General features: G+C 46.7%; 1 protein-coding gene across 16 annotated transcripts in view; it reads left to right on the top strand.

The window, feature by feature from the left end:
- ABI3BP (ABI family member 3 binding protein) overlaps positions 1-3,203 on the top strand; it is a 2,083,720-nt gene extending 2,080,517 nt beyond the window's left edge. For all 16 annotated transcript variants that reach the window (XM_069204834.1, XM_069204837.1, XM_069204832.1 and 13 more), the window contains one exon: positions 2,452-3,203. In XM_069204834.1, coding sequence (XP_069060935.1) covers positions 2,452-2,567 — 116 coding nt within the window. In that variant the 3' untranslated portion in view covers positions 2,568-3,203. The remainder of the gene's footprint in view (positions 1-2,451) is intronic.
- The last annotated feature ends 13,055 nt before the right edge of the window (positions 3,204-16,258 follow it).

The following is a 16,258-nucleotide window of genomic DNA, read 5'->3' as shown; positions in this document are numbered from 1 at the left end:
CACTACAGGCCTACAACAGCAAAATACATTCCATTAACAAGATTATTAGATGTAGGCGTTCGATATTTAGAGAGCATGGTTGGGCACGGTAGCTCTTATCTGCCTTTAAATTATATGAGACTGATTCACAAATCTAAAGATTTAAATACAGTGCGTACGTCAAGATTAGGCATCTACACATTTAGAACTTTAAAATAGTGAAATATAAATGTACTTGTATCTCGTATTAATTCCATAGGTCGGATGTATGCACGCATATAAATGGAACTCGCATTCAATAATAGCGTACACTCATTATTCTAACTCTCCAAATGCATAATATACGCGATGCATGCATATGGTTCAGAAAATTGCGTCACATCTTTTTTTCATTTCTGTGCTCTTCATTTTAAAATTATTGGACATGTTTGGAGCTCTGACTAAAAACATCTGGGAAAAAAGAGTTCTAACGGCACAGTTCTTACTTCAGATTAATTTAGGAGTACATTAATACCTCACATAAGTGGGTCACATCCTTGTACTTTTTGCACTTCTTGCTTCAGATTAATTTGAAAGTTAGTAGGTGCTCAGATAACGTGGTGAAGTGGGCCTAAAAATCGTTGTCACTCAGCCCCTAAATTTCTAATCTGCAATCTCCGCGGTCACCAACTTTGGGTTGTGATATTACTATTTCCATATGTATGGAACCCTCTCTCCTAATTAGTTAGGATTTCAGAAAGTGTACTATACCAAAAAAAATACTTAAAACCTGCCTCTTGTGTATGGTAGCACAAAACATCTGCAATTGCCAAGAGCCATCTGCAATACACATAACCGTATAGACCTGTAGCAATCCCGGGGAAACCAGCACCATGTAGCGCAACTATAAGTCAACTAATCACTTTAACAGGTGAACACATGTCCATGCTTTCCCAGCTCATCTCACGAAAGTTCTTAACTCTTCTCCCAGTGCTTCCACCACCGTCCCCCATATCTCCCGGTTTCAGATATCATGTGAAAAGGATATGCATGGATGTGAATGCAACACAATTCCATGAGTATTGAAAGTGACATTCTGTACACTTTGGCCCATATAAGGCATTAGAGAACTGGTTGCTTGTCTCCCGTTGACCCTCAAAAGCTTTCTGTGGCACTTTGAGGGTCAGATGGAGGGCAAAAATGGAAGCCACATAAGTAAAGGTGTTTTTTTCTTGTTGTTTTTTTTTACCTACAGTTACTTTCGGCAGCAAAGGCACTGCCATGGGTACCAAAGAGCAAACTGGGGGTATCAACTGCTGTCCACCTCTAGCCCTCATTGAAATCCACGAGGGTGAAGCATCCGATTCCCAGCCAGTATACCGCTTCCACACCTTTCATCTGATATGTGACTTAGGGGCATATTTATACTCTGTTTGCGCCAAATGTGCTTCAAAAATTTTGATGCACATTCGGCGCAAACCGTGCATCATATTTAAACTTTGATGCTCGAGCCCGCGGATGTCAAAATTCCTCTGTGTGAGTCATTTTTTGGATGCGGGAAACTGCCTTGCATTAATGATATCCAAGGTAGGTGTTCCCGCCCAAAAAATTACTTTAAGGCCTGTGCGCCTTATTTATACTCCTGCGTCATTTTGACACACAGGAGAGGGCGGGCCTTAAAAAACGGCGCACAGCCTGATGTGTGCCGTTTTTCAACGCCTGGGTCAGGGCAGGCGTTAAGGGACATGTGGGCTCACTTCCATGGTCTCTGGCCATGGAAGGTGTCCAGAGGTGCCCTTCCCTGCCCCCAGGGACACCTTCTACCACCCTCGCCCACCCTTGGAGGACACCCATGGATGGGGGGACCCATCCCAGGTAAGTACAGGTAAGTTGAGGTAAGTAATTTTTTTTTTTTAAGTGCCAAAGGGGGGCCTAATTTGGGCCACCCTACATGCCACTGTGCCCAATGACCATGCCCAGGGGACTGAAGTCCCCTGGGCATGGCCATTGGGCAAGGGGGCATGACTCCTGCCTTTGCTAAGAAAGTAGTCATTTCAATGGAGGTTGTGCCTCATAAAAAGGCGCAAGTCCGGTTTGAGGCATGATTTTTGCCTCAAACCTGACCTGCACCATTTTTTGATGCACAACCCCCATTTTCCCCTACGCCGGCGCTGCCTGGTTTGAGTCATTTTTTTTTACTCTGACCAGTCCGCAGCACCGGCTAACATCATTCCTTAAATAAGGCGCCTGCATGGCGCATAGGAATGGCATTAGTCGGCAGTAACATATTTGAAGCAAGCCAGCGCTGGTTTGCATCAAAAAGTATAAATATGGGCCTTAGTGGTTAACTTTCACTAACCTCTCACCGTGGGCACGAGCACATTTACTTATCCTACTTAGAGTAGGAATGAGAACGTAAAAAGTACTTTCAAGTTCGGTTTTATTGCAATGTCTTTCCACAGTTTTTCTGATATATTCTTCCTTTCTTGATAGGTTTTTACAGATCTGTGCGGCAGCAGCCTGTCGAGTTCGGCAAAATAGGGTCTCAGACGCACATCCGCTACGTGCAGTGGTACGAATGCGGAACCACAATACCCGGGAAATGGTGAAGAGTTTCGCAGCTGAAGAGAAGATAACGTCGCCACCACAGCGACAATCTCACAGACCGCGGATGTCATCTGTGTTGCCGGTTTATCATTTAAATACGTCTATTGTATAAAATTTATTACAAAAAGTTCTATCCAACCAGATTATTGCAGAGTTTAGTCGTTAGTTCCATAGTCTGCTTACTGTATTTATCAAGTTTTAGTACAACATTTGGAGAAAAAACATGTTCACAGGCTAAAGTCTCGGGAAGCTGGCTCCCTGTTTGTGGTATCTTGAGTGATACAGTTTGTATATTATTTATCACAAATGTTGTAACAAATGTTTTGAAGCACAGATATGGCAAAGCCGATGTTCAGACAGGTGCAGCTTGTATTTTTTTTTTATAGTCTCGGTGTTTTATGTTACATGTACAGGATGTTCTATAGTTGCCAGGTCGTGGATCGTCCCCAGTGAGTTTCTAAGTTATTGCATCAAAAAGACTACATAGCCACCCAAGTGCCTTCTCTGAGCACGACATCAAATTATTCAATACAAAGGAAATTGCATTTGAGGAGGGGTCTTGTTATGAGTTACTCTCAAGTTTTGTTGTTGTTAATGGTTCTATAAAATAAAGAATACATGATCTAAAGAAATGGAAATTTGCGTGGATTTAATTGCTTTCATAAGAAATTGGTGAACATCCCATCCACGATTGTACATTCTACGATCTACTTTAAGCTAGACCGATATTCAAAGTGTCACGTTTTTTATGACATCTCGTTTGACATCATTGACTCCCATTGATGCTTTTCAATACAGTGAGGTATGAGTTTGAGGTTACTAAAGAGTTTTGGCTCCTAAGAACATTGCCTGATCAACAAAGGAAATGGGGAAGGAAAATGGATTCACCAAGAGGTAACGGCTTGTGCATACATGGCAGCTTGATAAGTTAAGGGACCTCTTACAATAAAAGAAAAAAACACAGCTAATGTGACACAAAAGGGGGCAGTACATTAGATATAAGTTAATTTGGGATGGACAGCAAGATCAATCGCCAAAAGCCAGTCTGATTTTTTTGCATAATAATGTAAGTTTTCTATTTCTGATCCGCAAGTGGTTGTTTTGGTAACAGATGCTGTGACAAGTGTTTGCGACAATCATAGGGTGGCCACAGAGCTCAAAAGTTAGAGATGAACCTGATAGTGCTCAGTAGTAGTGAATATCCCGACAAACAGATTTGTTACAAAATGAAGAAACGTGTAAGCTCCGGAAGCCCAGAACAGAATCCCCCTTATATAGAAAGGCTTGGCGTCCAGTAAGGGAGGGGCCTGGATGGAGCAAAATCCAAAATATAGACTAGTGATTAGCGCAAGCTATCAGGGCTAATACAATTTGCAGCACTGAACAAGACCAAAAATTATATTAACAACTTTAAAGTGACACAATGGTTTGCAAAATATGAAGTGCTGGCCACCCTCCTCATTGTGGTCTTTCAAGGAGATATGGATGGTACAAAAGATCCATGGGGAATCCAAGAGATCTCTAGAATAACTAGGGGAGGTCTTAAGGGTATTGAATTTAGTAGTAGGAACTGGCAGGCGGAATGAAGCAAGTGTGCAACTCTCGAGTGACTGGTGATGGGTCAGTAGCAACACAATACAAAGAGAAGAGGATGACTCACTTGAATCTTTTTCTTAGGAAGCCTCAAGCAAGAACCGTTGTGTTTAAACCTAAGGATCACTGCCTCTGCACCCTAATGGGTAGAGATATGAAAGGGTAAGAAGTGAGGGCTTGTCATGGGATTCTGCTAGCCCAGGATGTGTGGGAAGCAAATGCAGGCATCAGCGGCAGCCACTGCAAATCTGAAGGGGTGAGGTGGACAGGAGGAGGGACGGGGACTGGGGGGGTTTTGAGTAAAAAATCTTTTTTTTCTTATCACCCCTCCGTCTCCTGCCACCTTGCTCCTCTTCCCTCAGTGTGGTGTCCCAGCATTCACTGGGGCACCAGCACAGGCTCCCCAGCAATCCAGGTGCTGCTTTCATGCTAAAGCTAGCATGAAGGCAGCATCAAGATTGGTCTGGGTGGCTTGGACTGCTGCTCAGAAACAACCCTGGGGTCTGTGCAGTTTCTCCAGCTCTGCTGTTCAACACAGCTGGGCTGGAGAAACCTAAGTGAGACGGCCAGCCAAACATACATGCGCACTTAGGTGCACTCTTTCCTCCTCCCCCTCCCGTGGCCCAGCCAAGCCCACCCCTCTCTTCACATGCTGCTGGCTGAACAAGCAGCTGAAAGAAAAAATGATAATATTGTTTTATCTTTCAGCTCCTGGCTTAGCATGTGAGGTGACACGCCTTCGTCATTGCAAAGTACCAGCCCCTGGCAAGAATTCTAGAAGACAGAATCCCCCAGAGCCGACCGTAGACTTGTCTTCTTCCCATCCATTTTTGCTGCACCTGCTTGATTTATTGGGTTCCAGAGGCCCCACAATGTCAATACCTACCCTTTCAAAGGCAGTACTAACCACTGGAAAAGGTTGGAGGGGAGCCCTACATTGCTCCCCACTCTTGCCACTTGCCTGACAAGTCTGGCAAGACCTGCAATGAGCATCTGAGTGCCTGCGCATTAGGGGCCAGTAAAAGTGGGTGACAAGCCGTTCAAATGTCTTGTCCTGTCCCAAATGTCCAGCTAAAGGCACATTATGAGCCAGACCCAGTAGGAAGGCTATGTACCACCACCACAAGGGCTGACCTAGGCTCAGCAACCTTAGACTCACTATACAGGAGGCTGTCCTCCCAATAAATCAGGTGAGATACTGGCTCCTTGCCAGCGACCTGGTCTGCAGCCTGCTGCTGCAAACCCACTAGAGTAGGGCATGTCTTCTGTGCCTTACAGAATGCCTCCCTGGTAGGTCCTCCTTCCTGCTGCCACTGTGACAGCTCAGGGACCTCCCACAGCTCCTCCACCTGTTCCCCTGTAGGCTCCAGTGCGTCACTCTTAGGCTCTGCCTTCTCCCAGACCGTGGGATATTCTGGAGCTAGTTTCCCACTCCCCTTGCCCTTCCTCTTTTTGGTGGTCACTTGGGCCACTGTTTCAGGCTCCAGGGGCTTCGGACCACCCTGACGGGCTGCCATTGACCGGGTGAATACACATACCCACCCAGGCAGACCCAACATCTCCAGTGCAACCTATGTTCCACTTCCTTCCAAGGGAAATCCTCCAGGTCATTGTCAAGCAAACACTCCAAAGGCATGGTTGGACTCACAACTACTTTTACAAACAACCCCCATTTAAAGGGAACCTGTGCCACTCTGCACAGGCGCTCTGAGTTGTCCACTGCAACTACTTGGCAAAGTACAGGGGGATCTATCTGCTCTTCAGGCACCAGGTGACTCTTCACTGTAGTCACACTGGCTCCTTTGTCTCTCAGAGCCTCCTCCCTCTGCCCATTAATGGTAACCCACTGCCTGCACTTTTTAGTGTTCTCAGGCACTAGGGTTCTCTGGACCATCCTACTGTCCCCTAGTGAGACAATGGTCATCTCAACTGGCTCCCGCCGACCTGGAACCAACTCCGCCCCAAGGGCTACACTGGCCAAACCCTGTGACTGAGCACCAGTGGGTGACAGTGTACCCTTGGGACATTTGGCATCCCCTCTCACATGACCCACTTGGTCACATGCATGACACTTACGGGGGACCCCTCTCCACAGGTTTCCCTTTGGAGAACTATGGTTTGTTTTCACTGGGAGGCTGGGAATCCTTACCCTGGGAACTAGGTTGGGGCCCTTTTGAGAACTCCCCCTGTTTACCCTTACCCCCTTCTCTTCTGAGAGGGACCCTGTCCACCCTTGGTGTGGTCTCCGCCATACCTCTTCTGGACCCTGGTCCTGTCCAAGCGGGCCGCTTCCTGCACAAGTTTCCTGGGATCTGTCAGCTTGCTGTCAATTAGGTGCTGGCGCACCTCTGGAAAACATAAACTGTACAAGTGCTCCCAAGCAATTAAAATGTAAAGCCCCTCATATACTGTCATCTTACTGCCCTTCACCCAACCTTCCAGTGACCTGCAAAAAGAACCAACACATTATAACCATGTTTGGGATTCCTTCCTCTTATAGGACCTAAACTTGTAATTATACTGCTCAGGGGTGAGACTATACCTTGTAACTAGGGCATCCTTCATGATAGAGTGAGTGAGCCCCTGAGGATCCCCTAAGGATGTCAGATTATCCCTCCCCTCTACCTCGAAGTGTTTCCACAGACCCACCCCTACCCCCTGAACCACAAAAATATGTCACCCTCCCTTTTGTAATCCTTCTCAAGGTCTTTCGGAGTGTGCTCCCTCCTCTCAGGCTGTACTGGAATATTTCTGCCACCATCCCTACTGGACTGGCTCCTCTGATCCAGCTCCCTCAAGCTGGGCTTATGAGCCAGCAGTATCTTCTTTTCCTCTATGGCCATCCTCCGTTCTTCCATCTCCCTTTGCATCCTAAACCTTTCCAACTCCAGCTGGTGAGCCCTCTCTGTCTGTCTGTCCTGTAACTGTTCAGGAGTCAGACCCTTTGATGACACACTGATACCTGCCCTAGAGACTCTCTCCCTGGATATAACAGGCCCACCCACTATACCATTGTGTATTGTGCACCTCCTCATCCTCCTTCCCCTCCTCCTCTGTGTGCCCCTCAGCTTTCTAAGCTGTCACCCAGGCCCTCAGTGCCTCCTGCAGCTCCTTTTTCCTGGTGAAGCCCTTAGTGGAACAGGCAAAATTCTTGCAGAACTGCCTTAACTGTGCAACTGTATAGCTCTCCAGTTTCCCAAAGTCAAAAGCAGCTCCAGCTGATGCATCTCCAGATTGAGACATGATGAAGAATCAACAAAAGTGCAAAGTTCCAAGGCAGACAAAGAGTTTCCAATGAAGTTCAAAAGTTAATAAAAGGTCAGCAAAAAAATGGAAGTAGGGAAAAAATCCAAAAAGAGAAAAAGCAAAAACAAGCTGTATGTGGTCACATAATGGTCTGCACTGGGAACAGTAGTGTACACTTAATCACTGTAGGTCAAGTACAAATAGAAGTCCAACTCCTCACCGCTGATCACCAATGTTAGAAATGGGGTCTTTGGTTGGCAGTCGCGTTACCCCCTGTCCAAGCAAGGACAATCACTCTAGTCAGGGTAAAGGAGAATCACACTCAGTTAATCCCCGCTCACCCCATTGGTAGCTTGGCACAAACAGGCAGGCTTAACTTCAGAAGCAATGTGTAAATTATTTGTACCAGTGCACACAGTAATACAGTGAAACACTACAAAATGGACACCACGCTAGTTTAGAAAAATAGGTAATATTTATCTAAATCAAACAAGACCAAAATGAAAAAAATTCAACATACAAAATTCAAGATATTAATTTTCAAAAGAATAAGAGTCTTAATCCTTAGAAAACATTGAGAATGCTGTTGTTACACAAAGTACCTTGTTAGCAAAAAAAATAAAGCTGCACAGGTGAGCGTGCATCGGAAGCGGTTGGCAGTGCGTTGCTTCCTTACTCGCAAGTGAGGCCATGCATTGTTTCCTTCTCTGGTCGGGTCGGCGATGCTTCGTTTTTCTCCCTCAGAAGAGAGCAACGCATCGATTTCTGGATGGGGCACCTCAAATCCACGCAGAGTCGGGTTGAATTGGACGCCCAGGGACGATGTGTGGAAAATCCAGTCGCTTGGTGTTAGAAAACAGCACTGCGTGGGGTTTGCACCATTATCAGCCTCTGTAAGTGTTGTTTCTTCAGCAGCAATGTGTCAATCGCCCAGCCGCGATGCAGGTGGAGCGTAGATTTCAGCCACAAAGCCGGTGTTGCGTCATTTATCAGCCGCGTTATGGAAGGTGCATTGTAAATTTTCCTGTACGGCGTTCTGTGCATGTATTTTCAGTGCTTGCCTGGCAGCTTCACCTCTCAAGGGCCCAGGGACTGGATAGGGCACCACTTGGCAGGGCAGGAGTCTCAGCAGAGAGTCCAGGTGCTGGCAGGGGAAGTCTTTGATGGCCCTGAGACTTCAACAACAGGAGGCAAGCTCAGTTCAAGCCCTCGGAGATTCTTCTCAAGAAGGAGTGCACAACAAAGTCCAGTCTTTGTCCCTTTTCACAGGCACAAGTAACAACTGTAGGATAGCCCAACAAATCACAGTCACAGGCAGGGGCAGCACTTCTCCTCAGCTCTTCAGCTCTTCTCCTTGGCAGAGGTTCCTCTTGATTCCAGAAGTGATCCAATCTTCAGGGGTTTTGGGTCTACTACTTATACCACTTTCTGCCTTTGAAGTAGGCCCACTTCAAAGGAAAGTCTCTCTTGTTTGTCAGATCCTGCGCCTTGCCCAGGCGAGGCCCCAGACACACACTAGGGGGCTGGAGACTTCATTGTGTGAGGGCAGGCACAGCCCTTTAAGGTGTGAATGACCACTCCTCCCCTCCCTCCCAGCACAGATGGCTCCTCAGGATATGCAGGCTACACCCTAGCTCTCTTTGTGTCACTGTCTAAAAGAGAGGTGCAAACAGCCCAACTGTCAAACTGACCCAGACAGGGAATCCACAAACAGGCAAAGTCACTGAATGGTTTAAGCAAGAAAATGCCTACTTTTTAAAAGTGGTATTAGTGGCATTGTCAAACACACAATCTAAAAACAAACTTTACTAAAATATGTATTTTTTAATAGTTTTTTCAGAGACCCTAAACTCCAAATTTCTGTCTGCTCCCAAAGGGAATCTGTACTTTAATAATATTTAAAGGCAACCCCCATGTTAAGCTATGAGAGAGATAGGCCTTGCACAATGAAAACCGACTTTGGCAGTATTTCACTGTCAGGACATATAAAACACATTAGTATATGTCCCCATGGGGCTACCTATGGCCTACCTTTGGGTTGCCTTACATGTAAGAGAAGGGAAAGTTTAGGACTAGCAAGTCGAATTGGCATTTTAAAACTGCACACACACACACACACACACACACACACACACACATACACACACTGCAGTGGCAGGTCTGAGCCATGTTTACAGGGCTACTCATGTGGGTGACACAACCAGGGCTTCAGGTCCACTAGTGGCATTTGATTTACAGGCCCTGGGCACCTCTTGTGCACTGTATTAGGGACTTACTAGTAAATCAAATATGCCAATCATGGAAAGCCAAATACATTTTACAGAGCAGCACTTGTACTTTAGCACTGGATGGAGGTGGTAAAATGCCCAGAGTATCAAAAACAGCAAAAAACAGTCCAGCACATATCAACAACCTGGGAAACAGAGGCAAAAAGTTAGGGGAGACCACGCCAAGGATGCCAAGTCTAACAGACTCATTTTGCTCTCACACAAGCACTACTTCTACCCTCAGACCACCTATCGTTCACTCACAAAGACAATGTTAATTCTGCATTCAAACAGACACACCATTCACAATACACTCAGACAAGCACACTGCTCACACACATGTACACTACTCACTAGGAAGGTGGAGAGTTGAGACAGGTTGTGGCATGAGTCACAAACTGAGTATCTGGTGCATCAATCCACAAGTGCAATTCAAAATTGTTGACATAAGCTACACTGAAGCCCGAATGTGCGGTTAGGTTATCTGATCTCCCACAAGTCACAATTGGTCCAGCAGTCCAGACTGTTTGAGTCTGATCTTTGTGGACTTTTGCACGGAAGACTTTTAGCATCAAAAGAGTTCCTGTTTCCCATCTAAAAATAAGGTGGCAGTGTACTTTGCAGTGCAAAAATATGGTAAAATAACTAAAGAAAGAAAAAAAAAAAACAATATGCCATGTGCTTCAATAAACATAAAAAAGTAAAGCTTTGTCTGCCATCTTTATCTTGGGAAATGATACAACATGCAGAATAACATTTCGTAGATAGTGGCATGGTTTTGACATTCGAAGCAGTGATGCCTGGTGTTCTACCTAAGAAAGCTTTGGTCTAGCAGCAATGGCAGAAGAGACTCTGGTACTCTCAGCACTCAATTAGCACTACTCTGCAGTTAGAGGTGAACTGCTGGAGGATAAACTACAGGAAATATCTCCTGAGGTGTGACTTTTTTAAAAGCAAAGCAGAGTAGCACAGAGTAAGCAAGCAAATACTGTTACTCAGACTACTTGACATCCTAAAGACCAGCAGCTGTCTACTAGGCAGAGCTAAGTATTGAGAACAACACCAATGGCTGAAGGGGGAGGATCCAGTGATATAAGTATGCTGTTCTGAAGGACTGAACCAATATGTGAATTACACCTTCTGATGTATAACTGAAGTGGGCTTACCCAAAGCCCATGTTCTTTAAGCAAGATGATGCATGATTTTTGAGACACCATGAGGCTAGTAAGCCAGTTAAAATAATATTTTCGCTAGGCCTCAAACACACCAGAAATAGACAGAGCAAAAGGAGTGGGAAAGCAGTGTGTCCTTGGCTCGGCACTGATCAAGAGCACCACAATCTTCTTTGAAAGACTAAAAATGAAAATGTCACTGCAGGGCCAGTGCAAGTCATGGAGCAACCATGGTGTCATTAGGTGGAGCTAGGAGGGCGCAAGAAAAGTGACACATCAGGACCGATGCGTCACTTTCTTGTGAATCTGCCCTTTACGGGCTTATTTACAAGCCCCTCTGTGCCGCCGGAACATACTTTTTTGTGACAGTCCTGTGGTGTACACTGCAAGGCCATATTTAGAAGGCCACATAAAGCCAACCTGTCTGGCTTTGCATGGCCTATAAATATGGACTGAGCCAACACAGCGCAAGTTGCAGCGTTGCCTCACCCTGCGACAGGGAGGTATGCCATAGATGTTACGGTGGGTGTTCCATGTAACACCCATGGCATTTGACAGATTTCCTAGATTTACGAGATTCTGTCCAGCTGGGAATGCATAAAAAGCCTACGCCTTCCTATAGTAGGCATAAGCGAGGCGCAATGATGAGCTATACCTTTATTTATCCATGTTTTCCCTTTTTCCATGTGTACCGCATTCTACAGTACACATAGAAAGAAGAAAACGTCTCTCACAATTGATTTTGTCCAGGAAGGTGTCCCTTCTTGCACAATAACAATCATCCCTGCAACGCCGACACCCTTGCACCCTGGTGCAAGGGTGCCTGTGTTGGTGCATGGCAGCCGATTGTGCACCAGCACAGGAGAAAAGAACTGGAATGTGCCATATCTCTTCGATAGAGAGCATTCCTGCCCTTTTCTTCTGATGCAGGCCAACACAGCAAGAGGCTTTCTGCGCTGCCCTGCACCAGAAAAATTTAAATATGCCCCTTATTCACCTCCTGTGCGAACTAGCTTTACAAATCAGACAGAAAATGCAATGTCAGAGACTACAGTAGAATTGTGCATCTGACATGCATTTGGAAGGTTAACCATCCCCAGCCATGTTCACCTATGAATCCACCACCATATATTTTCACAGACTATGGCATTTTGGTAATGGCTCCTCTGTTAGCCCACCTATCATGTAGTCCAGCAGAGATTGGCAATATATTCATATTGACATTAGTCAGATGCGAATACACATGCAGCAATTCAAATTTTGATTTATGAACTACCCTTTCTATGACATATGATTTCTTTTTGTTAGGGATGCACATTTAACATGGGATTGCAAACATCATCCTACATCACACACAATCCTTGCACTACACAATAAGCATTCAGGATGACAGTCACTGGTAACATCCGGATCTTTGAAGCTCTCAACCTCACCAATTGTGTATGGGTCTGGTCCACCCACAAGACATAACATAGTACATAGCACTCACTGTGGGCAAGTGAAGCACAGTACATATGAATAGCAATTGGCTATGTAACTCTTCAGGTTGTAATGAATCAAATGGCACAGTTGACATGCTTTAATGATACACAGAGGTAAGAAAGGGTGAAGTGCACACACATATGATGAGCCAAAACATGCATTTAGTGACCAGATTGTGGAACCAGTTCAAATACCTCACCACTACAAAATGTCAAAAGGGGGCCTGATTTTCATAGTTCTGTGCACCTAAAGAATTCACATACCACACTCTGCAAGGTATTTCAATACCCGTGCCATTCTCATATCTTTACAAGTCCATTACAATGCTATATACATCACACAGTAGCCATCCTTGTTCCTTTATTTAACTGAGATCAGTACCTGTCAGTGCTGCATAGTGCCAGACATTGTCAACACGCCCTTAGCAGGCCCAAGGATGAATTGGGAAAAATTGAACACCAACATGTACGAGATATGTTCAAATGTGTCTCATTCAGCTTATCAGACATCTGGAGATGGTTACACGTGAGTGGGTTCACCTGTAACATACATCGTGCCTCATTTACAAGAAGCATGAACAACTGGAGTGTCGTTTATAAGGACTGCTTCAGTGGCTCAGCCCTCTGAATCATTTCTTTGAGGCCATGCAAAGTCACCCTGCATGGCTTGGCATACATTGATAGATATGGATTAAGGCAAGGCAGTGCAAAGCACAGCATAGCCATACTCTGCATCAAGGAGGCATTTCATGTGCATTGCAATTGCTTTCCAAAAGCAACAAAAATGTGTTTTGACACCTTCTCAGATTTTCAATACTATATAAACCATGGAAGGCATCATCAAGGCGTGCCTGCCCAGGGGAGGCACAACGAGGAGGGTCATTGGTAATTATCTTTGTGTTTCTCAGTACTGTATGTGTGCTGCATTTCACTGCACACAGAAAAAAGAAAAGACCTCATGTTTTTGTGCAGGAAGGGGTCTCTTCCAGTACAAAAGCAATTGTGTCAATCAATCAATCAAGCAGTGTAAAGCGCGCTACTCACCCGCTAGGGTCTCAAGGCACTGATGGGGAGGGGTGAAAGGATTGCTACTGTTCGAATAACCAGGTCTTGAGGCATTTTCTGAAGGTCAGGAGGTCCTGGGTCTGACGTAGGTGGACGGGGAGGGAGTTCCAGTTCTTGGCGGCGAGATGGGAAAAGGATCTGCCGCTGGCTGTAGTTCGGTGGATGCAAGGGACGGTGGCGAGGGCGAGGTCGGCGGAGCGGAGTTGGCGGATGGGAGTGTGTAAGGTCAGTCGCTCGTTGAGGTAGGCAGGGCCCACGTTGTGGAGAGCTTTGTGGGCATGGATGAGGAGTTTGAAGGTGATCCTCTTGTTGACGGAAAGCCAGTGTAGGTCTCTGAGGTGGGCTGAGATGTGGTGGCGATGTGGGATGTTGAGGATGAGGCTTGCGGAGGCGTTCTGTATACGTTACAGTTTCTTCTGGAGCTTAGCCGTGGTTCCTGTTTAGAGCGCATTGCTGTAGTCCAGTCTGCTGCTGACGAGGGCGTGGGTGACCGTCCTTCTGGTTTCGGTGGGGATCCATCTGAAGATCTTGCGAAGCATGCAGAGGATGTTGAAGCAGGAAGATGAGACGGCGTTGACTTTCTGGGTCATGGTGAGCGATGAGTCTAGGATGAAACCTAGATTGCGTGCATGGGTGGTGGGTGTTGGCGCGGTTCCTAGAGTGGCTGGCCACCAGGAGTCATCTCATGCAGAGCTGTTGGAGCCGAAGATGAGGATCTCTGTCTTGTCCGAGTTAAGTTTGAGGCGGCTCTTCTCCATCCAGTTGGCCATGGCATGCAGTCCGTCATGGAGGTTGGTGAGTGAGAGGACCAGCTGGGTGTCGTCGGTGTAGGAGACAATGTTGAGGTTGTGGGATCAGACGATGTTGGCAAGCGGTGCCATGTAGATGTTAAAAAGGGTTGGGCTGAGAGAGGGTCCATGGGTAATGCCGCAGATGGGCTTGGTGGCTTCAGACAGGAAGGGAAGGAGGCGGACTATCTGAGTTCTGTCAGAGAGGAAGGATGTGATCCAGTCCAGGGCCTTGTGGCAGATCCCGGTGTCGTGGAGGTGAATGCAGAGGGTGTGGTGACAGACGGTGTCAAAGGCAGCCGAGAGGTCCAGGAGGATGAGGGCAGCGGTTTCGCCTTTGTCGAGCAAGGGCCTGATGTTGTTGGTTGCGGCGATGAGGGCAGTCTCGGAGCTGTGGCTCCTACGGAATCCGGATTGGGAGATGTCCAGTGTGTTGTTACCCTCCAGGAAGCGGGTCAGTTGGCCGTTGACGATCTTCTCCATAACCTTCGCCGGGAAGGGAAGGAGGGAGATGGGCCGGTAATTCCTGAGGTCTCAGGGGTCTGCTTTGGGTTTCTTTAGCAGGGTGTTGACTTCGGCGTGCTTCCAACTCTCCGGGAAGGTGGCGGTCTCGAAGGAGCTGCTGATGATCATTGGTGGGCGATGATGGGGCTCGCTTTGTTGAAGACATGGTGGGGGCAGGGGTCGGAGGGTGATCCGGAGTGGATGGTGCTCATGGTTTTGATGGTGTCCTCGTCATTGATGTGGGTCCAGGCGAGCAAGAGGTTGGTGTGGCTGTGTACGTTGGAGTTAGTGGTGGCCGCGGTGGTCGTGGGGGGTGAGAAGTTGAAGCTGCTGTGGATGTCTGTGATCTTGCGATGGAAAATGGTGGCGAGGGAATCACAAAGGTCTTGCAAAGGAAGGGGGTCGATGTCAACAGTGCAACAACCATGAAGACACCCCTATACCATGGTGCAACTGTTTAAACTGAAGGCACCAATTAGGGCAACTGAGCAGACATAAAGCAATTGAATGCCCCATATTTCATGACTAAAAGCCAATTCTGCACTTTCATTTTGATGCTGGCCAGCACAGCCAGGAGCCTTATTTAATTGCCCTGCACCATAACTTGTGAATAGCGCTCCCACAGAGTTTTGCAGAAACGTTTGTGTGTCATTTATGATCTGTAATGCTCAGTTACAACACTACCTGCCATGGGCATGTGCGGCTGCTTTATATGCCCCTGGATCACTTTTGTATTAAGAAATGGCCGCAGACACTTCTGCGGGCCTTTTGGTAATACAGATAGCACTGGTGCACATACAGCGCCAGTGCCATCACCAGAGCATGTTTCCTCATTTGCATGGGGCGTGGCCACATGAAAATGAGGGATTCCCTTTACCTCTGTGCATGTGCCGTATATTAGATGGAGGCACAGAGGCAAACAAGCTGTCAGGAGGGGCACTGACAGTGCATCCCCTAAAAGGGGGCACACAATCAGTGCACCGAATGATGGCAGCCCGCTAGAAGTGGGAAAGGGGATCTTCTGGACCCCGCAGACATTCCCTTGCAGGTGGGTGAAGTCGCTTACTGCACCCCCCTGTAAGGGGATTCTCTAAACACCCTTAAAAGTGCAAGTGGATTGGTGAAACACAGAGCGTCTGCACTAAACATGGTCCATATTTTGTGTAAGACCGCTGTCCACAGGGCAGTGTAAGTTTGCGGCTGCTCTGGGGGGCAGGGCATTACCTGTAATGAGGCACACTTTATCTGTTTGCGCACAGCACACTGGTTTTCATGTGCACAGTGGTGCTAACAGAGAAAGTGCACACCCCATATCATGTCATGATACTCACAGATCTGCTGTATGAACTTGGGTCTGGAAGGATATGAGCTGCATGGGCACAGTGCCATTATACATTAGTTTTTGACTCATATCTTTCTAAAGATGTTTGTGTTTACGAGGCCAGCTTGGCTAGCAAAAAAGGGGTCTGATTTATTCCAAGGAGGGATCTCTTTGCCATTGGCATGCATCACAATATGTTGAAATATTGAGGGGTAAATTGTACTTCAGATGTGGGTATGAATTCACACAAGTTGTT

This window comes from Pleurodeles waltl, chromosome 8 (assembly GCF_031143425.1).
Source record: "Pleurodeles waltl isolate 20211129_DDA chromosome 8, aPleWal1.hap1.20221129, whole genome shotgun sequence".
In the NCBI taxonomy this organism is placed as follows: domain Eukaryota; kingdom Metazoa; phylum Chordata; class Amphibia; order Caudata; family Salamandridae; genus Pleurodeles; species Pleurodeles waltl.
This window is presented reverse-complemented; position numbering and strand designations above follow the sequence as displayed.